Source organism: Artemia franciscana, chromosome 21, assembly GCF_032884065.1.
Source record: "Artemia franciscana chromosome 21, ASM3288406v1, whole genome shotgun sequence".
Taxonomy (NCBI): domain Eukaryota; kingdom Metazoa; phylum Arthropoda; class Branchiopoda; order Anostraca; family Artemiidae; genus Artemia; species Artemia franciscana.
In genome coordinates, this window is record NC_088883.1 from 11,125,870 (window position 1) to 11,152,233 (window position 26,364).

At 34.3% G+C, this 26,364-nt stretch overlaps 1 protein-coding gene across 3 annotated transcripts in view; it reads right to left on the reverse strand.

Moving 5' to 3' along the window:
* The window catches only part of LOC136040756 (neurotactin-like), a 126,187-nt gene that overhangs the window by 51,293 nt on the left and 48,530 nt on the right, over positions 1–26,364 (reverse strand). For all 3 annotated transcript variants that reach the window (XM_065725075.1, XM_065725073.1, XM_065725074.1), the window contains 2 exons: positions 23,329–23,473; positions 15,675–16,549 (listed from right to left, as the gene is read on the reverse strand). In XM_065725075.1, coding sequence (XP_065581147.1) covers positions 15,675–16,549; positions 23,329–23,473 — 1,020 coding nt within the window. The remainder of the gene's footprint in view (positions 1–15,674; positions 16,550–23,328; positions 23,474–26,364) is intronic.

A 26,364-nucleotide genomic window follows, 5' to 3' on the forward strand; every position in this document is an offset into this window, starting at 1 on the left:
CCTCCCAGAAAGTTCACATTTCCTTTAAATCTTTCTTTACGACATCCTCTCATCCCAGAAGGGAACGATTTGCTTTCGGTCTAGCACTAGACGGTTAGCCGAAAAGAACAATCTTCGGTAATCTGTCATCCTTCATCCGCAGAAAGAGCCCTAGCCCTCTCAACATTTCTTTCATTATATCCCTAGAAAGCGTCATTGAACCATATTTTCGTACAGCCTACTGTTTGACATACGGTCAGTCAGCCGGGTACCCAGAACAATCCGTAGGCAATTTCTCCGGAAAACATCTAGTAAAACTTTATCCGCTTTTCGGAGCGCCCAAGCTTCAGAGCCATATTTTGACCACTGTCATCCCTGTACCTTCCAATATTATGATCTTTGTTTGCAGGTTTATCTTCCTAGACTTATCAATTTTATATAGATACGAAAAAAACTTTAAAAAACACATCAGAAATTTGTTTATATTCATTTTTGTCAGTTTTTTTACGAGTCGGGCAAATATTTCGTGGGGGGGGGGATCAAACCTTCTACCCCTGGATACGGCCTTCCTTAGAACATTCGTACACTAGATCTTCGTTTTCGTACACTAGATCTCTCTTGTCCCAGGGACTTGCGGCTCTAAGTTTCAAATTGATGAGGAACAAAAATTTTGTTGGCTCATCCCCCCCTAGGAAAAATATATGGGTATTTTGAGCCAGAGAACAATTCTTGAAGGTTTCAAGCTAGCCGTATATCCAGCATTTACTGATTACTGAGTTCATTTTAATCCATAATCACTAAAATTGTGTCTCAAACCTTCTATTTTCAGGACATACTTTTGCGTAGTGGCACGTTTGGGCCTGAAGGAACATGCAGTCCACTTAAATGAATGACCATTATAGACAGTTATATCTAGGGTTCATTACGCGTGTTTCATTAGTTTCTCTATTACATGCAAATGAAAAACATTCAGAAATGAAATAAAAAAATAATTTTCCAATAGAATTAGAGAGCGCTGTTAAGAATTTAGAGGGATGCAAATGACCCTAAATACGAGGGGAGATTTCGCTCTATGGTCTTTTTGCTAAAGTTTATTTCACAAATTGACAAAAGCTTATTAGAGTGAACCCAATATAGCCGTAAGTAATTGCTAGTGTAAAACTGGCCTTTCAAAAACTCTAAAAGGAAAATTCGACCGTTTATAGTCTTACTGGAAATCCCTGTCTTTAAAGCAAATAAACACGGATGTGTTTATTCATTCTCAAAATGTTGCAATAACGAGTTCAAATCTGATATGTGCAGATTTTTTTTCAGCGTAAGTTGAACTTAGCGTAAATAGGAGAGGTTTTAGCGGGCAGCAGCTTCCCATGTTTGCGACAGCTTCTGTTAGTTTTGAGTTATGACGTCGCTCTTTGCTTCCATGCGAGGCCGTATCCGAGTCCGACAAATGTTTGTCGGACTCGTAAAAACGTAACGAAAATCGATAGAAACAAATTTTTGATGCGTTTTTAAAGTTTATTTGTTTGTACCCCCCCCCAGAAAAAAAGTATATTATACCCCCTCCCCCCGGAAAAAAAATCCTGGCAACAATTCTGCTACCGTGTAAAAAAAAATCGCTGTTTTACAGATTGCTAAAACCTACAACAGAATCTTTCTAATATCTCATTGTAGTAGTTCAATTAATGATGAGAGAGAAATAGCGTAAAGTTTATCCAAAACCCCCTATAATGAAGATTTTTATTTTTCATAAAGCGATATTATTTCTCATTGCATTAGCTTACTAAAGGAAGCAGTTAGGAACCGAGGGTGACGCAAGATAAAGGCTTACTAATTTAGGCTTTTTAGTCAACGATTCAGCCAGTGAGCATTTACGCATTATAGCTAATAGCATGTGAAGTGAATTATTTTTAAAATAGAGCTATTGATAAATTTCTTATATACCTGTAGAATTTTCTTCCTAGAGCAATGATACGTTGCTTAAAAAAACCATGTTTTCAGGAATAATTGAATTTTCTATCACTTGTTATATTGCCCGACTAACTGATTCTCATTGAGAGATGAATTACTCTTATCTTTTCTTTCTGTTTACATGTACGACTCTTTAGTTTTATTCAAATTTATAGTCCCCCCTTTTTTCTTCTTCAATCGGATGTCAATTTAAATTATTAGACCTTAAAATAGGCATAAACAGGAAGTTCTCATTAACAGCAAGTGAACCTAGCCTCATCATGATATGCCATCATTATTCAAACGACATAAAGGTAATGAGAAGCAAGGAAAAAGCTGTTACGACTCAGGGATGAAGGAATATGAGAATACGGTAATTTAGGCTAATTACCCAACAATCCATCCAATAAGCATGTAAGTGTCAAAGGCAATTGGCTACAAAATGAATTATTCCCCTTATTTCTTCATTTTTCCAAGTCATTTTACTTAATGAGATTTGTAAAAGGAAACTTACCGCAGCACAGGGGGACTGGATATTTTATGGAAGGAAGTGAGAACAGAGGGTTAACTTCTTACAGGGAAAATATCCCTAATAACATGGATTCTAGTTATATGACAAAGTGGACAGTTTTGGAAGCTTTCTTCCTTCAATAAGATTGGAACTTATTGGTCTTACTTTCTTACTGGCCATAAAATGTTGAGAAATGACTCATTTAGTCACATATCCTGAATTCTACTGTCCATTTCAAGAGCCAATCGGAGCGCAGCCTGCCACCCCTTCACTGTAAAATACACCCAGAGGCACCACTGGAACCCCACTTGATACTGGATCAGAGTATCAGGATAATGATTATAATCAAAATGTGGAAAGGTAAAAAAAATGTGTATCTGGGGGAGAAAATGTAAACGTACCCATTTAAAACAGAGACTTTATAATTACGTCTTACTGGGTAGATGGGGATACTAGCCTTTGTTGAAATCAGGCTCAAGCAAAGATTTTAATCTGTTTGATTAACGGACATAAAGAAATACCCACGGCCCAGTGCCCCCTCCAGCTCCTATCTAAAACATAATTTTGCCAGAGATAGTATCAAATGATAAGTCGAGTAAAACAAACCATAAATAAAAACAGACTAGTGCACAAATTTTGAATCTGCTTCATTGGAGGGCCCTAAGTAAGCTCCTTGGTCGTACACCCCTTCAACCCCGTTCTTCCATCTCAATTCCCATATGTTTACGTTTTACCTCTTTCTACTTACGACTATACTCATATTGTTTTAGGAATGGTTAACTGTTTATCAGGAACAGGGGCGTAGCACCAGCATTTTTATTAGGAGGCAAGAGGGGTCCCCATCCGGAGAGCACAGGGGCATCGGCTATCTAAAAATTCTTTCTCCAAACCATTGTTGGGGCAACTCTCCCCCTCCCCTCTCCCCGAATGACGCAACCGATCAGTAAATATAATCACGATCGCAGTATGATAAGCCTAAATAAAAATAAAGCAGGCATACTTATTATAAATGGTTTTTGGTTTCCACTGATATTGTTATAAAATGATTCATGAGCTTATTTTGTTATCATTATATTGTTTATAAGATGGCCAAGGGACGTTTAAGAAGTTTAACTAAGCTACCGCTTTTCTGCAATCGAATGAACAACGTTGAAAAAAAGTCACAAATATAGGTGTCACTTTAAAATACAAAAAAAATACCCACAGTCATTATGAGTTCCAACAAGAAAACTACCAGGTGGGGGGGGGGGGTGGAGTCTGACTTGAAAATAGCACCTAGTATCTTATCGATTTTTTAACTCATTTCATTTAATTGTCCACCTGAACAGTTCACTACCTCTAAGGCATGAGCCGTAAATTGTGCATGTTGCCCATATTTACAATTTCGAGATAGATATTTAGTTCAAAGTAGTCAGAAGATCCAGTGAATATCCCACCAGGGATGACATGACGCCCAACCACTCTATGGCGAGGGCCGTAAACTATACAAGCTGTCCATTGTACAAAAACAAGGTTTAAAATAGGTTTTAAAATAAAGTTTTAAATTATGAGATCCGCCAAGAAACCTACCGGTGGGGAAGTCATAAATAGCGATGTAGACCACACTGCCTTTCCATATCAAACAAAGACAACTTAGAAACAATAGGGAAATTTTTTCCAAGACAGTGGAATTCAATTCAGTGGATATTTCGGCCCTATGTCCAAGAGCCGTCTTCAGCACAACACCAGAAAATTACATTTTATATATATATATATATATATATATATATATATATATATATATATATATATATATATATATATATATATATATATATATATATATATATATATATATATACTAGCTGTTGGGGTGGCGCTTCGCGCCACCCCAACAGCACCCCAACACCTAGTTGGTGGGGGAGCTTCGCCCCCCCCCCTAAGCCCCCCACGCGCGTAAGTCGTTACGTGCCATATTAGTTACGCGCCATTGTAGTTGTGTCCCTGTGTCCCACCTGTAAATATAGATAGATATATATACATTTTTAACTACGTAAAACTTGCGAATATACAACATTCTTGGCTGTCCCATTGTCTGTGCATATAAATAGATTGTCAGGTTTACCGACTCTTAAACATGCAACATATAATTGTCCATGGGAAAAATAATCTGTATTCAGATCTATACCTCATTATTCTAATGATTGCCCTTGAGCTTTGTTGATGGTGATTGCTAATCGAACATTCCCTGTGTCCCCGTCGTCATTTATATATCCCCCTGTGCCTCCTGCATCCCCGTTGTAGTTGTGTCCCTGTGTCCCGGTCGTCATTTATATTCCCAGTATCCCCGTCGTCATTTGTGTCCCAGTGTCCCAGTCTGTAATTTCTCTTTGAGCGTCCCGGTCGTCACTTATATTCCCTGTGTCCCGGTCGTCATTTGTGTCCCAGTGTCCCGGTCTGTAATTTTTCTTTGAGTGTCCCGGTCGTCATTTATATCTTCCGGTCGTTATTTGTGTCCCAGTCTGTAATTTCTCTTTGAGTGTCCCGGTCTTCATTTATATTCCCTGTGTCCCGGCTTTTAGTTTTCTTTTTCTACTTTATCTTTCAGTTTTTTTTTCTTTTTCAGTTTTTAGTTTTTTTCTAGTTTTTTTATTAGTTTTTAGTTTTTTTTTTCTTTTTAGTTTTTTTTTGTAGTTTTTACCTTTTTTTAGTTTTTTTAGTTTTTTTTTTCTTTTTTAGTTTTTAGTTTTTTTACCTTTTTTTAGTTTTTTTTTTAGTTTTTTAGCTTTTTTAGTTTTTTTAGTATTTTCTTTTTAGTTTTTTTTTTGTAGTTTTTACCTTTTTTAGTTTTTTTTTCTTCTTTTTTAATGCTAAAGCCAAGGTTCGAACCTGGAACCTCTCGGACCTAGAACCTGGAACATAACGCTTTACCAACTCAGCTACTTCGGCTTGAATACATTCGTTTTGAGCAGCTTCCTCGGCTGTTGCCATTGTAGGTTCTTCAGTTATTTTACAATTAGAAATTTCTCTTTCAACGATCTTCTTACAATTAAAAATTTGTCTTTGAACGATTTTCTTAAATACCTGTGTCCTGGTCGTCATTTATATTCCCTGTGTCCCGGTCGTCATTTGTGTCCCGGTATCCCAGTATGTAATTTCTCTTTGAGTGTCCCGGTCGTCATTTATATTCCCTCTGTCCCGGTCGTCTTTTGTGTCCCGGTCTGTAATTTCTCGTTGAGTGTTTTTTCTTTTTAGTTTTTTTTTTAGTTTTTTACCTTTTTTCTTTTTTCAGTTTTCTTTTTCTTCTTTATTTTTCGGCGTCACTATGAAATACATATCGCCGAACCTTTGTTTTTTAACTAAAATCTGGTAGGCACTGATGACCTTATCCAAGTCAAAATCCCAAACCCAATCATCATCGCTATCATTTTCAGTTTTGATATGTTTTGACTCTCGCTGTCCAGGTGGATTTTCATCTAACTGCGCGGTTTTGCGTTCTTTAGCCGCAAGCCTGTTTTCTTGCTGTTCTTGTGATTCCTCGGCACGCTTTCTTTTCTTACTTTCTCTATCATCCTCAAGCCTGTTTTCTTGCTGTTCTTGTGATTCCTCGGCACGCTTTCTTTTCTTACTTTCTCTATCAGCCGCAAGTTTTTTGGCATAGACTCTTTGAGCAGCTTCCTCGGCTGTTGCCATTGTAGGTTCTTCAGTCATTTTACAATTAAAAATTTTTCCGTCCACGATGTTCTTACGATTAAAAATTTGTCTTTGAACGATTTTCTTAAATACTTTTAATGACGTCATCGTCATAACAAACATGACGACAACTAACTTCATGACATGATGACATGACGTCACTCGACAGACACACAGACAACTTATTTATATATATATATATATATATATATATATATATATATATATATATATATCTTCTATCTATCTATCTATCTTCTATATATATAAAAATAAGTTGTCTGTCTGTCTGTCTGTGGATGGATCAGGTGACGTCACCTGAAAAAACTGGATCAGGTGACGTCAAAACTGAAAAAACTAAAAAAAGGCAAAAACTACAAAAAAAACTAAAAACTAATAAAAAAAATAAAAAAGCTAAAAAACTAAAAAAACTAAAAAAAGGCAAAAACTACAAAAAAAACTAAAAACTAATAAAAAAGCTAAAAAACTAAAAAAACTAAAAAAAGGCAAAAACTACAAAAAAAACTAAAAACTAATAAAAAAAAATAAAAAAGCTAAAAAACTAAAAAAACTAAAAAAACTAAAAAAAGGTAAAAAACTAAAAAAACTAAAAACTAAAAAAAACTAAAAAAAAAGGAAAAAACTGAAAAATAAGCTAAAATAAAGGTAAAAACCAATAAAAAACTAAAAAAAAAACTGAAAAAACTAAAAAAAGGCAAAAACTACAAAAAAAAACTAAAAACTAATAAAAAAAGTAAAAAAGCTAAAAAACTAAAAAAACTAAAGAAACTAAAAAAAGGTAAAAAACTAAAAAAAATAAAAAATAAAAAAAAACTAAAAAAAAGGAAAAAACTGAAAAATAAGCTAAAATAAAGGTAAAAACCAATAAAAAACTAAAAAGAAAAAAAGGAAAAAACTAAAAAAAATTTTCATCTAAAAAACTAAAAAAAACTAAAAAAGGTAAAAACTAAAAGAACTAAAAAAGAAAAAAATAAATGACGAAACTCAAAGAGAAAGCGACCAGGACAAAAGGAATGTTCGATTAGCAATCAACAAAGCACCGGGACACAGGGAGTATAAATGACGACCAGGACATAAGTAAAAAAAAAAAACTATCTATATATATAAAAATAAGTTGTCTGTGGATCTGTGGATCGTGGATCAGGTGACGTCACCTGAAAAAACTGGATCAGGTGACGTCAAAACTGAAAAAACTAAAAAAAGGCAAAAACTACAAAAAAAACTAAAAACTAATAAAAAAAATAAAAAAGCTGAAAAACTAAAAAAACTAAAAAAAGGCAAAAACTACAAAAAAAACTAAAAACTAATAAAAAAGCTAAAAAACTAAAAAAACTAAAAAAAGGCAAAAACTACAAAAAAAACTAAAAACTAATAAAAAAAATAAAAAAGCTAAAAAACTAAAAAAACTAAAAAAACTAAAAAAAGGTAAAAAACTAAAAAAACTAAAAACTAAAAAAACTAAAAAAAAGGAAAAAACTGAAAAATAAGCTAAAATAAAGGTAAAAACCAATAAAAAACTAAAAAAAAAACTGAAAAAACTAAAAAAAGGCAAAAACTACAAAAAAACTAAAAACTAATAAAAAAAGTAAAAAGCTAAAAAACTAAAAAAACTAAAAAAACTAAAAAAACTAAAAAAAGGTAAAAAACTAAAAAAAATAAAAAATAAAAAAAAACTAAAAAAAAAGGAAAAAACTGAAAAATAAGCTAACATAAAGGTAAAAACCAATAAAAAACTAAAAAGAAAAAAAGGAAAAAACTAAAAAAAATTTTCATCTAAAAAACTAAAAAAAACTAAAAAAGGTAAAAACTAAAAGAACTAAAAAAGAAAAAAATAAATGACGACACTCAAAGAGAAAGCGACCAGGACAAAAGGAATGTTCGATTAGCAATCAACAAAGCACCGGGACACAGGGAGTATAAATGACGACCAGGACATAAGTAAAAAAAAAAATTAACAAAACTAAAAAGAAGTTAAAAACTACAAAAAAACTAAAAAGAAAAAAAAACTAAAAACTAATAAAAAAACTAAAAAATCTAAAAATCTAAATAAACTAAAAAAGAAAAAAAAAGGAAAAAAATAAAGGAGAAAAACAAAACTAAAAAACGAATGTATATACAGACCGGTACACCGGGATACAAATGACGACCGGGACACAGGGAATATAAATGACGACCGGGACACAGGGACACAACTACAACGGGGACACCGGGGGAAACAGGGGGATATAAATGACGACCGGGACAAAAAAACTAAAAAGAAAAAAAAACTAAAAACTAATAAAAAAACTAAAAAATCTAAAAATCTAAATAAGCTAAAAAAGAAAAAAAAAGGTAAAAAAATAAAGGAGAAAAACAAAACTAAAAAACGAATGTATATACAGACCGGGACACCGGGATACAAATGACGACCGGGACACAGGGAATATAAATGACGACCGGGACACAGGGACACAACTACAACGGGGACACCGGGGGAAACAGGGGGATGTAAATGACGACCGGGACACCGGGACAGGGAATGGTCGATTAGCAATCACCATCAACAAAGCTCAAGGGCAATCATTAGAATCATGAGGTATAGATCTGAATACAGATTGTTTTCCCATGGACCATTATATGTTGCATGTTCAAGAGTCGGTAAACCTGACAATCTATTTATATACAAAGACAATGGGACAGCAAAGAATGTTGTATATTCGCAAGTTTTACGTAGTTAAAACCATATATATATATATATATATATATATATATATATATATATATATATATATATATATATATATATATCTATATTCACAGGTGGGACATAGGGACACAACTACAATGGCGCGTAACTAATATGGCGCGTAACGACTTAAGTGCGCGCGGGGGCTTGGGGGGGACGCAAAGCGTCCCCACCAACTAGGTGTTGGGGTGGCGCGAAGCGCCACCCCAACAGCTAGTATATATATATCTTCTATATATATAAAAATAAGTTGTCTGTCTGTGGATGGATGGATCAGGTGACGTCACCTGAAAAAACTGGATCAGGTGACGTCAAAACTGAAAAAACTAAAAAAAGGCAAAAACTACAAAAAAAACTAAAAACTAATAAAAAAAATAAAAAAAGCTAAAAAACTAAAAAAACTAAAAAAAGGCAAAAACTACAAAAAAAAACTAAAAACTAATAAAAAAGCTAAAAAACTAAAAAAACTAAAAAAAGGCAAAAACTGAAAAAACTAAAAAAAGGCAAAAACTACAAAAAAAACTAAAAACTAATAAAAAAAATAAAAAAGCTAAAAAACTAAAAAAACTAAAAAAAGGCAAAAACTACAAAAAAAAACTAAAAACTAATAAAAAAGCTAACAAACTAAAAAAACTAAAAAAAAGGCAAAAACTACAAAAAAACTAAAAACTAATAAAAAAAATAAAAAAGCTAAAAAACTAAAAAAACTAAAAAAACTAAAAAAAGGTAAAAAACTAAAAAAACTAAAAACTAAAAAAACTAAAAAAAAGGAAAAAACTGAAAAATAAGCTAAAATAAAGGTAAAAACCAATAAAAAACTAAAAAAAAAACTGAAAAAACTAAAAAAAGGCAAAAACTACAAAAAAACTAAAAACTAATAAAAAAAGTAAAAAAGCTAAAAAACTAAAAAAACTAAAAAAACTAAAAAAAGGTAAAAAACTAAAAAAAATAAAAAATTAAAAAAAACTAAAAAAAAGGAAAAAACTGAAAAATAAGCTAACATAAAGGTAAAAACCAATAAAAAACGAATGTATATACAGACCGGTACACCGGGATACAAATGACGACCGGGACACAGGGAATATAAATGACGACCGGGACACAGAGACACAACTACAACGGGGACACCGGGGGAAACAGGGGGATATAAATGACGACCGGGACAAAAAAACTAAAAAGAAAAAAAAACTAAAAACTAATAAAAAAACTAAAAAATCTAAAAATCTAAATAAGCTAAAAAAGAAAAAAAAAAGGAAAAAAATAAAGGAGAAAAACAAAACTAAAAAACGAATGTATATACAGACCGGGACACCGGGATACAAATGACGACCGGGACACAGGGAATATAAATGACGACCGGGACACAGGGACACAACTACAACGGGGACACCGGGGGAAACAGGGGGATGTAAATGACGACCGGGACACCGGGACAGGGAATGGTCGATTAGCAATCACCATCAACAAAGCTCAAGGGCAATCATTAGAATCATGAGGTATAGATCTGAATACAGATTGTTTTCCCATGGACCATTATATGTTGCATGTTCAAGAGTCGGTAAACCTGACAATCTATTTATATGCAAAGACAATGGGACAGCAAAGAATGTTGTATATTCGCAAGTTTTACGTAGTTAAAACCATATATATATATATATATATATATATATATATATATATATATATATATATATATATATATATATATAGAGGAAGGTTCTAAGCTGTGCCATGAAGCAATTAAAAGTTCAAAAAGTCCACCAGTCCCCAAACTTAAAACTCGTCGTGTTACTTCTGAATTCCTTTTTACAAATTGTGATGAAAATGACATAAATGAAATAATTATGAGAATGAAATCGCAATCTTGTGGAGTAGATGAAGTATCGTTAAAAGTTGTTAAAGCAACAAAAACAATTGCTATTCCTATTTTGACTCATCTGATTAATTTATCACTTGAAGAGGGAACTTTTCCAGAAAGACTTAAAATAGCCCGAATGCTACCCCTTCACAAAGGGAAGTCAAAAAATGACCCAAGTAATTACCGACCCATTTCTATTTTACCTTTTTTTTCGAAGATTTATGAGAAAGTAGTCCATAAAAGAATGTGTGATTATCTCCAGGAGCAGAATCTTCTTTTTGATACCCAATTTGGCTTTCGCAAAGGACTTTCTACGGACCTTGCAATTTTCAAATTGGTTGACTGGGTGAATGGTGCATTTGATAAAGGCCTAATACCAGCAGCTTTACTTTTAGACATTAAAAAGCCATTTGAGGCTGTTGATCATGATAAATTACTCCAAATTCTTGAATCAATTGGTGCACGTAAAATGATTTTGTTCGTATTTTATCAATAGAGCTCAAGTTTTACAAAATGCAAATGCAACATCAGAGCGCCGTATTTTACCGTGCGGAGTGCCACAAGGTTCAATAATGGGACCACTGCTTTTTCTCAGTTATATTGACCATGTAAAATATTATTTATCTGAAGCTAATATCATAATATTTGCAGATGACACACTTCTTTTTATTGCATGTGAAAATCCTCCTTCTTTATTTAAAAAAATGGAAATTGCTCTGACTGAATTTGTATCGTGGGCTGATTCGCAGTATATAACACTAAATTATGGTAAAACAAATTATATTTTATTTTCTAGAATCGGATCAGTCCAAATAGACCTCAACTTAAAAGTACAAAAATAATGTTATAAATCGAGTAAAACCAGTAGATATCTTGGATTTATTATTGATGAGAACATTTCGTGGAAAGAACATGCCAAATTAATTGGTAACAAACTTTCGAGGTCCCTTGGAGTTATCCGTCGTCTTAAATTCCGTCTCCCAAAAAAAATCACGAAAATGATTTATCATTCTATTTTTCATCCCCATTTGTCTTATCGATGCTCTATATTTGCAAGTAACTTCATGTCATGTTATAAGAGAATTCAGATTATCCAAAATAAGGCCATTGAAATTATATCACCTCTTCAGCATTCAGATAACATTAGCCTCCATTTTAAACTTACTAAAATATTTGATGTGTCAAAGACTAGGGATTCTCAGATTGCAACTTTTTGTTTTATATATTTTAACAACCTCCTTCCATCATCATTTGAAAATATATTCACTTCAAATCAAGATTTGCATACTTATGAAACGTGAAATTCATGCGACATCACCCACGAGACACCGTCAGCAAAAAGAGCTTCTTTTTTGATTAGATTTTTTGTACTGGCTATTTGGAATTTAATCCCCTTGGAAATCTGGAACGCAAATAACCTTATTACCTTCAAGCAAGCAGTGAAGGGTCATTACAAAAATACTGTTTAGATTTGAATATCGTGCGGTCCTCCTCTTTTCGGTCTTTTTCTTTTTTTTCTTCTCTTTCTCTTCGTCCTCCCTCCTTTTTTTCTTTTTGATAAATTCAGTTGATTCGTTGTTTCTGTTTGTTGATTGTTTAATTATTCTTTAGTTAAGTTTCTATCCTAGCCAAGCACTTTTTGTGCTTTCCTGGCAGATAATGTACCGCAGTTATGTGTTTTGTTTAAATATATACGATTGAATGTAATTGAATTGATTTAAAAACTTTTTAAAACAGCCCTTGCATCCTTACTTCAACGAGGTTCAACCACGACTGATACATAAAATGATGTGAGACGATAAATTCATCCAAACCAAACAGAACATAATTGATTAAATACATGTTCTCAAACCTAACCTTGCTTTTTTGGCAACTTGCCTCAGTCAAACTTGAAAATGGCACCTAGTTCTTATCAATTTATTTTTGCGCGTTTTATTAATGTATTTTCGAGGCCGTATTCCCCCCCCCCACCCTCATAATTCTATCAGAAATCACGATAGACATAAATATATTTATAAGAACAACTTTTTTAGGAAAGTTGATTAGTATTTTGAAATGGATTTCACTTCCTTGTGATATAATTTTATTTTCGTATTAGTATTTTGATGTATTAGTATGTGCTGTGTGATTAAAGTATGAATCAGCATTTTAATGCCAACGCAGCTCATTATTTGAACATTGTTCAAAATATTATCATTTTTCATGACAAGTTAGTCATAGTTGCCAGGATAAAAACATACATAATCAATATGTAGGCTTCATGATAAGTACATACTTCACACATTGCGCAATTGGATATGCTATTAGGAGGTTTGGTCATCTGTATTTTTACACAGTAAATTTTTATGGTGAGTTCTCCCAAGATTATCTAAACAATGCCTACTCTCCATCTCTAATCCCCTTTCCCAAACAGCGTTCCCCTTCCCCTTTTCCCTTTACCCCTTCCCTTCCCCTTTAGTCAAATGTTTACAGCCTCCTTCTTCGACTCACGTTGATAAACAGAGCGTACGCCTATACTCTGTTTCGTACCTTCTTGGTCAATAGTGCTTATACTGCAGCTTCGAATGGCATTATTCAGCAGTGTGAAAACTATATTTCTAACCGGACTGTATCGGATTGCAGTTGGCCCTAACTTTCCTAAATAAAAACGAACGAAGTTCACATTGATTTCAGCTAAAGTTAGGATTCAAGGATTTCTGGACTCGTCGATCACAAATCTGAAGTTAATATCGGAATATATCAAGATCAAGTTTCATTAATGGCAAGATTGTTGAACCTTGTTCAAAACTTAGTCATAGAACAGTGTTCCTTCTTCATAAGTCATTGCAATCATTTATCTTCTGCGGAAACTATTTTATTCAGGCGTATTTATTCGAGAAAGCTGCATCTTTCATTTGCAGTTTAATATAAAAGTTGAAATAAATACATTGACCCTCAATGGTAGGAATAATAAGCATCTTTCATATATTGCTTTAAAAATTTTAAATTACTACTACTACTACTACTACTAATAACTCACTGCAGCACCAAGCCACCTGAGGCCAACACACATACGCACGCTCCTCCTCCAGCTTAATCTATTCAAGGCCTCTCTCCTTACACCCTCCCAGGAAGTTCCCATTTCCTTTAAATCTTTATGTATGACATCCTCCCAACCCAGACAAGGACGACCTGCTTTCCGTGTAGCCCCAGACGGTTGGCCAAAAAGGACAATCTTCGGCAATTTGTCATCCTTCATCTGCAGAACGTGGCCTAGCCATCTCAACCTTTCTTTCACTATAGCCTAGAAAGCGGGATTGAACCACATTTTTCGTACAGCCTACTGTTTGAAATACGGTCAGTCAGCCGGGTACCCAGAACAATCCGTAGGCAATTTCATTGGAAAACATCTAGTAAATTTTCATCTGCTTTTCGGAGCACCCATGCTTCAGAGCCATTTTTGACCACTGTAATCACTGTAGCTTCTAATATTCTAGTCTTGGTTTGCAAACTTATCTTTCTATTCTTCCAAACGTTTTTTTAACTGTGAAAAAAAACACCCTGAGCCTTAACTAATCTGCTTTTAACATCTTCACAGCTCCCATTATCTTTACTAATAATACTATCAAGGTAAGTGAAGGTCCCAACCTGATCAATCTTTTCGTTACCCAATGTCATCTTTTCATCTTCAATTATTCCTAGCCTTAGTGACTTGGTCTTCTTAACATTAATTTTCAAGCCTATTTTAGCACCCTGAACTCGCAAAACCTCTAAAAACTCATTCATTTTGCTCACACTTTCATATAATATGCTTAAATCATCAGCATAATCTAATTCCAGGAGCGTTTTTCCTCCCCATTTGATTCCGTGGTCTCCAATTGCCTTTCCTGTGCTCTTTAAGACGAAGTCCATCAAAATGATCTATATAAAGGGGGATAGAACACAACCCTGCTGAACTCCTGATTTAATACAAAACCAGTTACTAACCTCATTTCCTACCTTAACCGCAGCAGTATTATTCTCGTACATAGCACAAATCACTTTAATGTATTTTTCTGGTATACCATACAAGGATAAGACCTTTGCTAACGCTCTTCTATCAACAGAATCGAAAGCTTGCTCATAATCGATTAAACTGAAGACCAAAGGTGTTTGACAACGAAGAGACTTCTCAATCATTAACTTAAGAGTGAAAACTTGGTCGACACATCCTCTTCCTTTTCTAAAACCGCATTGTTCTTCCCTTAAGACTTTGTCTACAGCATCTGCTCAGTCTAAAAAGTATCATATTACTCAGTAATTTGCTACCTACAGAGACCAGACTAATGCCTCAATAATTACGACACTCACTCTTGTCACCTTTCTTATACAGTGGTTTAATTAAGATTTTCCTAAAATCATTGGGTACTTCCCCTTTTTCAAAAATCATGTTCATAATCTTCAGTAGCTTATTCCTAACCTCAGAGCCACCATATTTAAGAAACTCATTAATCACACTATCAGCACCTGGAGCCTTGTTACTTTTTAATCCTTTTAGAACTGTCGCTAATTCTTCCTTACCAAACAAATCTTCCTTCATATCCAAGGTGTCACAAACTTTTTCATTTTCATCTATATCTTTTCCTGCAACTGTATCTCGGTTAAGCACATTCTCAAAATGTTCCACCCATCTTTCTTTAACTTTTTTCCTTATCATTAATTATGGCCCCATTTCTATCTTTAACTGGGACTAGTCCGGATTGTCTCCTCCCTTTCAATTTATTAACATGACAGTATAATATTTTACTATTATGCCGTCTAGCCGCATCTTCCAGATCTTCTGCAATTTTATCCATATTGATAATTAAAAGGCAAGGAAAGCCCGTCAAGATTATGTATCAGCAGCATTGCGGTTTCTTACGGCTTGACGCACATGTCCATTGCTGAAAATTTTTAACAATTAAATTAAAATGGATAAAGAAAATTTTTAATAATTTACTTACCAATAACAGTGGTAACATCATGGAAAGTCTCTTTATCCAGTGATTCCCTCAGTGTTTCCTTGATGTAAACACCGTCTACTACCATCCAACTGAACTGCGGCTTCTCAAATATGTCGATTCTATGTTTGAAGCATTTCTCAGGGACAGAGTTCAACACATCTTCAGGCTCTTTATCAAGAAGACAGTCAATGTCTTCACAGTCTATCTTGGACAAGAATTCCTGGTTAATTTTACCCTGCTCCACACGATTTCCTAAAAATGGCTCAGTCCCCCCCGTGAGCCAAAGTTGAGTAAAGAGTAAGCCATGGTATCTATCGCGATAGTTGATCAAGTTAGTTACTAGAGTAGCCGCTGCACCATGACTTAAGAGAGTGACTAAACCTGGTTCACCACTAAAGTGTTCAATATTGTGCTTCACCCAAAGAAGTGCTTTAACTATGTCACTCAATCCGTAGTTGCCTGAAGTACGCGGGTAAACGCGATTTGATAAAACCGAAGCTCTTAAAAATCCAAACACACCCAGTCGAAATTGTACTTTTACTAACACAACATTCTTTTCAAGTGCTAGGCTACTATTCAAAAATGTTGAATCTTTTTCAAAATCTTCAGATGTAACAATAACAATCACTGGAAGAGGTGAATCATATCCAACTCGAGGCGTGTAAATATCTAGGGTTAAACAGTCCTCGTCGCCAAATACTGTGCCATTCGATAGCCTTTGCCAACAGCTACTTGAGGAGTTAAAGGCTTTAAATGTCCCCGACCAGCAGCTAGACAAGGAGTTCATTGGCTCAGCAAACTTCCATCGACCACCACCAATAGGAGGTCTTGCGTAAGGTATTCCTCGAAAAGACAGTACTCCATCGTCATTAATTCTAAAAGTGAAATAAAAAGATTTTGAAACACAACACCATATATTTAGCCTAACCTACTACAGCATTGAAATTCTTAAATTTAGCGGGAGGATTTCAGAAGATATTTTTTAACAGGATGATTTCATCCTTAGAAAAATGTACGTTTTTGAGACTTTGCACGATACCCCAAAAACAAGCTTTTCAGTATTTTCTGACGTATCTTTTACAAGCTTTACGATGAACATTTAATACAGCCTACAAAAATTAGAACAGGAAACTTTAGTCAAGTCAGGAAAGTTAGTCACAAAAGCGGACAGATTTTAGATATTCATTTCTTTATTTATTTAGCAATACAAAAAGGGTTAAGCAAAATGTTTGTGATTATAAAAGACGATATTTAATAGAATACATGGCACTTACAAAGGTTGTAAGAATTTTAATTTTTTTTTTACTATTTAGTCCCGTATTAATTTCAAACTTAGGTCCATTCTAATCCTAACCTCGGGAGTGCAGACAACACAAGGTAACGGAAGCACAAACATCATGAAACGTTTTATTTAATATTTTTGAATACAAATTCAACAGCAACCCTCATTTCAATTACCGTTGCAGGTCTCACAGTTTTTCCAATTATCCTTATTAAGAAGTCTAAAGGTAGGAGGTTTAGTGAAGATGCGGAAAATTTTATGAAGACCCTTCGACGGGTCAACCAGTTTTACAAGATCCCATCAAGATAGCACTTTACATCGTAATAGTAGCGAGAGGTAGCTAAATCTACCTGAAAAACCCCACATCTTCAAAGAACTCTGCAAATCCCAGCATGACACAGTGAGGCGTGTTTGAAGTAATATCTCAGCTGACATGACAAGGAATTAAGTCGTTATATTTGAATATCTGTCGAGACGGCGGGCGTGGGAATCGTAAATTACTGACATAATATCGACGTTTTGTCATCGTCAGACGGCAGAAGGTAAACGAACGTTTTTATCTGTGATATAGAAATTACAAATTGAAGCGACAAATTCAAAATGGAAGATGAATGGGTTTGTGTGTTTTCGAAAATGTTAAGTCTATCACCAAAAAATGCGTTCTATATGCTATTTTACGCCGGTATAAAAAGGCACAAATCCAATGCCAAAGAGCGAAGCATCGACATGACGTTGGCTGTCGGTCGACTTTGCAATGCTAACTTAAATGCGGCTCTGACATCTCAGGTTGTGAAAAAGAAGCATTTTAATTGAGCAATTAGTTGTTCATTTCCCCATTTGTTTCAGTCAAATAACAGGAGTACTTTTAACTTAAAGCAAACCAAGGGGAAGATTGGCGGCTCCTTATTGATGCTCTGGGTGCCTCTGGAGGTACAAGCGGTTCTTGTGCCTGTAATACTAGGTAAGCCAATAATATGATTAATATTGCTCTTACGCCTGAATAATGAATATAAGACAACGGATGAATTTTGGGTATAATATGATAAGATGGAAGGTAATTTAACAATGAATCACTCCTCACTGACGAAAGATTTATATCTGCATTGAGGTCACCAATGATAATATGGTCTAGAGAAACAAAAAGAATTTTTTCCACTAAAAACTTCAACGAGTTGATCAACTAGTCATTGATCTGCCAGAACGATCATCATAAGGCAGATAAAAATTTATGTCCATACGAACAGCCAAAAAACCCAACAAAATCGGTAGGATTTTTGAGGATATCATAACGATTAGAAAACACACGATATAAATAACTAATTTTAAGCAAAAAAGAAGAAAGCTCTTCAAATTCTGTCGTCAACTTCAGAATGAAGGAAACCTATCGAATTAATCAATGTGAAGGAGCAACTTGACTATGGTTTCGAACGAACCAAATTCATCAGAAACAACTGAGCAAGTTATTCAAATTAGGATCAAGTTATTGTTTTAGACTGCTTCCTTTCCCGCCTAAGGAGAAGCTTGGTACCATGTTTTTCCTCCTGATTTCCGCCATTTATTATCCAGATTAAAGCAGAACTGTATTGACGTACGATATTTTACCTACTCTGTCTGCTATCAACTTCACTCGAAGTATTGCAAAATCATTTTAATTCAGAACTAATATGAATCACCAGTAGTCCTGATCACCATGATCACCAGATAGTCCTGATCACCTAAATCACCAGAATCATTTCCCAGAGAATATCACAGTGTCTCCACATTTCTAGGAGAAATTGAAAACCATAATGGAAGGCAACTTTGTTAGATTTAATGGCATTTAATTTTTTAGATTTCAGGAATCTTTATGGCAGAAAAATACGGTTTCCTTTTCATTCTATTTATGGAACTTTTTCTTTAGCTTAAAAGTCCCTTGGATATAGGAAATAAAACAGCAACAGACAGTGATTACAATGGAAATGGAAGCAATTATGTTCTCTGCATTGTTATCTTATTTTTTCTAAGTTTTATTTGTCATAACATTCATGCAATTTAAAAATACAGCTGTATACTTTAGTCTCAACTTAATGCAGCCACCATTTTGTGACAAAAGCTAACAAAAACAATACTTTGAAACGCACAAAGAACGACAAAATTTAGAGGAAACAGTAAAAACTTAATTTGGTTTTCTTTACCTGGTCTTTGTTCCTCATTAAATAAAAAAAACAAGTTTCTTTTTAAATGAAAGTAAGGAGCAATATTAAACTTAAAACGAACAGAAATTACTCCGTATGTGAAAGGGGCTTTTTCTCCTCAACGCCTCGCTCTTTACGCTAAAGTTTGATTCTTTCTCTTAACTCTATTTTTAAAACAGTAAGACCTCACTCTATTCGTTTTGTTTTAATGCTGCTGCTTACTTTCAGTAGAAAAAACTTTTCATATTTTTTTTTCATTGTTTTATCAAATAATGATAGAAAATCCTGCGCCCCCTTCATTGAAATTATCTTCCCCTATGAGAAGTTTCTTCATGGAAATATCCTCCCACGCATTCCCCCCCCTCAACTCTCTCCCTAAACCAAAAAAATCCCCCTGAAAATGTCTGTACACTTCCCAGTAACCATTACTATATGTAAACACAGGTCAAAGTTTGTAACTTGCAGCCCCTCCCTCGGGGACTGCGGGGGAGTAAGTCATCCCTAAAGACATAGTAACAGGTTTTTCGACCATGGTGAATAAAATGGCTATCTCAGAATATTGATCCGGTGACTTTGGGTAAAATATGAGCGTGGGAGGAAGCCTAGGTGCCCTCCAATTTTTTGGCCACTTAAAAAGGGCACTAGAGCTTTTAATTTCCGTTAGAATGAGCCCTCTCAGAACATTCTAGGACCGCTCAGTCGATACGATCACCCCTCGGAAAAAACAAAAAAAACAAAATAATAAACACGCATCCGTGATATGTCTTCCCACATTTTTGTAGATAGGAACTTCTAAAATAAGGTTCTCTGATACGCTGAATCTGATGGTGTGATCTTCTTTGAGATTGTATGACTTTTAGGGGGTGTTTCCCCCTATTTTCTAAAATGAGGCAAATTTTCTCAGACTCGTAACTTTTGATAGGTATAACTGATCTTGATGAAACTTATATATTTAAAATCAGCATTAAAATGCGATTTTTTGATGTAGCTATTGGTATCGAAATTCCATTTTTTAGAGTTTTGTTACTATTGAGCCGGGTCGCTCCTTACTGCAGTTCGTTACCACGAACTGTTTGATTCGCTCCAGTGCAGTTAAGACTTAAGGCTATGTCTCAGAAAACCTGAAGAAATCGTTCCTAGTATTTCGTCTTGCTATTTCGTCTTGCGTTACGACTATTTTAATAGTTCTAAGTTGAATTTTGGGACTTATTACTGGTATTTCTCAGTGGACACTTTTCTCGTATTTTTTTTTTTACTGTGCTTCGTGCACAATAAAAAGCTTAAACTGCATAAAATGCAGGAGGTTATTTCGCAGGGAGGAGTTCCATACTGGGAGAGGGTGTAAACCATCAGAAGCTGATGAATTACACAGTTATGCAACGAAACAACAACAAAAGCGAATTGTAAAACAGATGTACCAAAACATAATGGAACACAAAATACAATATAAAAATATATAATAAAATACATGAGATAAAATATAAAATATAAAACAAAATACCAATAAACTGTTTGAGCAGCAGCTCGAGCCCCAGTGTCCACACTGTCCACATACCCAGGTTTAATTGTGTTTTTCCCTCTTTCCTTTTAAAGCCCCAGAATCTGATAGTCACACAATATCATACCATTTAAGAATTACTCTTTGTGAAACTATCGATATTTTAATGTCTGCAACAGCTTAATATCCCTATCGCAAATTAAGCCAAGAAATTCAGAGATTTCAGGGGAAAATCTCATTTGTAGCTCTTCTGTAGAATTCATAATGACAAGATAATCAGGAACTACAAATTTGAAGTGTTAGAAGTAAATCACTTTCCAGATAACGAAAGAATAATCTCGCACAGCTTAACCTTGAGCAAAGATTTTAATTTCCTTCGATGGGAAAGGCGAAGAAAAATTTTACACGGTAAAGATATCCTAGAAATAACAGGAAATCTTCAGCAATCGAGAAAATCAATCCAAACTAAACCATTCCTGCATTTAAATGCAATAAAATAAGTTTTTAGCCATTAAACAGTTCGTGTTAACAATCTGTAAGCGAGGGGCAATTTGGCCCAATAGTAACCGAGATTCTAAAAAAGGGCATTTGATAACAATTAACACACCAGAAGAATCGAATTTTATGCTGATTCCAAATACATAAAGTTCATTAAGTTTAATGTTACCTTCGATGAAGAAACAAAATAAGTAGTTCAAAAGCTAAGAGAGCAGAAATTTGTTGGTCAGAAAACAGAGAAAAATGGGAAACTGATAAAAGCGAAAAGTCAACTTACTCTCTAAGATAAGACAACAGACACACAAGGTTAATTTTACTAGTCAGTTTTTTCTGTTTTATTTTTTCTATATGGGACTTTTTTGCAAAGTAAAAATTTAAAAAAAGTTTAAAGAACGATTACGGCCAACATTTTGCTTAATTTTTGTTACTAGCTTCAGAATTTGACTTGATATTGCGAGAGGGACTATGGCACATTCTGCTACACTATGGAACCCCTGAGAACTGTGTACCCCTGATTGGGGGCAAATACTTAAAGTTAAGGATCTGACGTTTAAGGTTCTAGCAGACGAATTTCTACTATCAGTAGATGCTTCAGAGGGTTGTCTCCTGTCTCACATCTTTTCAAACTATTCCTCAGAGAGGCACTATAGCTTGCTCATGCCATGGAGAGTCCAACTCTCGGTGGGTAACTAGTCGACAAACTGGCGAAAGCAGACAATAATAACTCCTTCACTTATAAGGTGTTATAGAGTCAAAACCAAGGTCACATGGGTGTCTAGAGACCATCCTTAAAGGATGAATATTATCTTGGAACCGTGTTTGTTTATTATTGTTTCGGTTATAGTGGTTCTAGTAGGACAATTTACATATAGAACTGACTACTTGAAAATTTATATAATGAAAGGAAAAACTGTTGAATTCAAAAATTATAGTAAAGAATCATCTAAAGTAATTATGTTAGCTGCAAAAATGTTGATAGTGCCTATGGAACAACGATACTTAAAATTGAAATTAGAGAAAATGTACAATATTTTAAGATAAGCTTTATTTTATTCTAGGTTTTAGCTTCTCGTTGTGGCACATTTTATCAGCTGACAAAATTAACAGTTTCACATAAAGGATGGCTATAGTTCATTATAAATATGGATTATTTAAGTCTGATCTGTACCAATGTACAGATAGCTAAAATTTTTATATGAAGAATCGCTAAAGTCAATTTTAAACAGGAAATATGTAAGTTTTATCGGTATCAAAGATGTAGAGATATCTACAATTTAGTAAAGAACAAACCACAGCATATACTGAAGTTACTTATTAGCCTGATTATCTGATCCAGGTTGCAGCGGTGGCTAGCAACTTAGTAAGAGACGACCACACCCAATACTAGGTAAAAACAAAAGATCCATAGCAACAGTAAGAAAAAACTTCACTTTGTATAAAACTGTTGCTTGCATAGAAAAGTCCTGAGATATTTTTCAGTTCTTGTTCTCCTGGGAAAGTTACGCTGCATAATTTAGCTTTTTGTGATTCACCAAACCCAAATTCGATGACAACTTCAGATTTGTTGGCTTCTATAGATGAGGGTCGAACTGAAATGACATATGATTTGAACCGGCCTATAACTCTATAAGAAGTACTCAAACTTTTGTTATCTTTTTCGGAAGATAGGAAAACTAAAGAATAGGTTTTATAGTCTTATTCATAAAAAACATAAACATTAATAAAGAGGAAAAAATTAACAAAAAGATTTTTTGCCTATTTGTACAAGTGTTTCTAAATTCCCAAATTTAAAAACACTTTTTTGAAGTTTTTTTCTAAATTCCCAAATTATTTTGGAATTATAGCTAGGTGTAAGTTGATATCTCTAAAGTTCACCTGACAACAGAGACCCGAAACTTGTTTTCTAGTTTTTTCCATCTCTAATAAAATTTGTGTTGTATAACAAGCCAAGGCCGTATCTAGGGGGGGGTACCAGGTTTACCCCCCTCCCAATTTTGGTTCGAGTAGTAAAAAAATAACATAAATGCATTTAAACAAATTTTTAATGCGTTGCGTAAAGACTTTTCTGTTAAAATCCCTCAAAAAATACCCCCCCCCCCAAAAAAAAAAAAAAGTTTAGGCTTAAGTTAGGTAAAAGTTTAGTAAATGTTTAGGATATTCCTAAATTGATCAACCTTAAACAAGTAAGAGAAAAGGGATTACCCCTCGATAGGTCCACAGGTCGTGAATGTTGTAACAAAACGGTCAGTAACTTCCGGTAAATATCGAAGATTTTCATACGAAGGACGATAGACAGTCTGAAGCAACACAATGATGCCAAGCAGCAGAAGTATAACAAAAACGAGCACTGGAATAACAATAAACAGAAACTTATATATTGCAAAGAATAAAGTGTAATAGATATAAACAGTTAAAATCAAAAGCTATTTCCAAGCTATATTCTTCGTTAGCTATTCATTTTTTTTTTAACGAAAAAAGAATGAAAATACTTAGATTTAGGTAGAAATTGATAAAAACGCGACTTGATATTAATTTGTTTTGTCTTATATGTTAAATAGATGGCATTGAGTTGCATATTCTTTATTATATTTATTTTTTAGAAAGAAACAAAAAAACAGGATATGAAACATACAAATACATTATAAAACTAACACAAATACTAAAAAAGTTAAAGATCACTAAAGGAAAAAATGAAGAGGAAGAAACTAAGGATATTCAGATTATAAGGCACTCAAACTAGCTGAAGCAGCTCTGTGCACCGACATCTTTTTATGCAGGAGCGGGAGGTACCCCCTTCACAGGAGGAAGGGGGTATCCAATAAAATATTCGATTATCTCCTCTTATACTATCAACCAAGACTTCTAACCAGGGACATATCCAGGATTTTTTCCAGGCGGTTCAAAATAGTTTTGTCTAGGGAGGGGGAGTTACAAAAGCACTTTTAAAAACGTATCAAAACTTTGTTTATATTCATTTTTCATACATTTTTACGAGTCAAACAAACATTTCTGGAGAATGGGGTCAAACCCCCTTCCCCTCCCCCTGGATACAGTCTTGCTTCTAACAGTAAACAGTCTTCAAAACGTTCTTAGATTTTGGATGACAGAGCAACTTTTCCCGAAAAAACGGATCTCGAATCTAGCAGAGTTTAGGAACTTGGCTCAATGGATTTGAACTTCTCGACAGAAAGTTCCTGATCTAGTATAGGAATAGAGTGTATTCCACGAGTTCACTCGCTAACCTCTTACTCTGTGATCTGATTCTAAAAAAGAAACTACAATACAAACCGTAGCCAACACGAGAAATAGTTTGAGGAAAAGGGTGATCAATTTGCTGAAACAGTAAAAAAAAAAAGGTAGGCTAGTTCAATGAAGTACATGGGTAATTATGGTAAAAAACATAAGAATCGTAAGATTTCGGGCAGGGTTCAGTCCTTGAGCCCATCAACCCTCATATCGGGCTTCAGTTCCATAAACTAGAAAACTTAGCAAAAACGATTAAAACAAAGAGCGTCTAAATCAAATATTTATTTCATACTGTTCCAGATAATGAAGTGTAATGTTTTGCGCTTGGTTGTTTGTGCGCAATTCATTACGAAGTTTAATGATACTAATTTTTAATTTTTGAAAGAATTTAAAAATTCGCTTTCATTAACCACTATTTTTTTTAGTTTTTGATGTCTTTAGTTTTAGCTTCTAGTGTTCTGCTAAACATTTTTTTTGTATTTTGGATTGTAACCAACTATTGCACAAATAATACGCGAAGTGAGGCAAATTTTAAGAGAGAATACTGGTTTGTGGATATTTCGGGAATTTCAATTGGTATGCACAGCTCAAGCCACAGTCACTATTATTTTTTTTGCGTTCCACCGATTAAACTCCCTCGTACCCTCTTTAATAAAAATACTTAGGAAACACTGGGTTAATCCTTAGAGCCATTCAAAGTTGAGAGGCCTTTTATCGTCTGATTTCACCTCATTTTTGCTTGAAGTTTAAATGCTTAGCGCTTTTTTCTCCTTTGTTCTTATGGTTTGTCAGATGATCGGATTTCCTTTAGAATAAATTCAATTTTGATACAAATGGGAAATATATACTTTCTTTATACAGCCTACTGCATTTTATGCGCTCTACCTTCATATTTGAAATTTTTGATATGAAAACTCTGACTTAAGTAAGTTTCGTTAACGAGGAGTTACCAGGAGTTTTTTTTTCAAACTGCATGTCAATGCTAACAAACTTTGTTTTGTCAGAGACTGGGATTTTGCTTAAAAAACTACCTGGGCTTCATGTGGAGGCTGAGAATCAATGTTCTTAAATTGTTCTATTAGGTGTTCCAATGGAATTAAAAATTGCTAGAATTTAAAACAAACGGTTGCTGAATACGAGAAGGCTGCCTCCCCCTTCAGTTCCAGCATCTTTATGGTAAAGCATAGTATATATTTCCTTGGAGGTATTTTCAAAACGTACAAATATATTCAGTTAGTATTTGTAGGTATTTTCATTTTCTAACTTTTCTAAAAATATTTTCTCATGGACTTGGAGATGAAATGCCAAAAAACAAAAGTCTCAGATCGTAATTTTCCAGCTGCTAGGGGGTGAGGGTCAATGGACCACCCTTGGTCTTAGGAGATACTCCAAACCCCTCCATTCTTTTGCATGTAAATGACTGAAATATCTTTGTATCCACACTAGAATATTTCTGCAATAAGAAGGGGTTCGTCAACCCTTCAGGAGATATAATGAGCTTAATAGTCCGGATCATAGGAGTCTAGGGGCTTCCCCTTTCCCCCTGCAAATTCATTTTAAGGCCTTCACGGAAAATCAGAAAATCTCCTCCACCCCAGAAAGAAATACATACCTTCCTAATAATAGTTAGTATGTAGCAATGTAGTACACTCTATTATACATAAATTTATGTAGCCTCAAATTAATCAATTCAGTCAAATATACGTTTTCAAACTATAATAATTGTTGACAATAACCACTAACAAGTTTAGGGATAAATGCGCCACTTCACTACAATCTATTTCGGCTAAAATAGTTGCGAGATAAAATGGCAGAAACCGGTAATTGGGTGGATCATGGTCCTTCCTCCTGAGGGCATTAGACCTTTCAATTTCCGTTAAATGGGTCCCTATCCCGATATTTTACTAATATCAGCAACATACAATCATATCAGCAACTAATCTCAAGCTGTAGAAAAGAAAGGGAAAAAAAACGAAGTCCACGACCATCCTT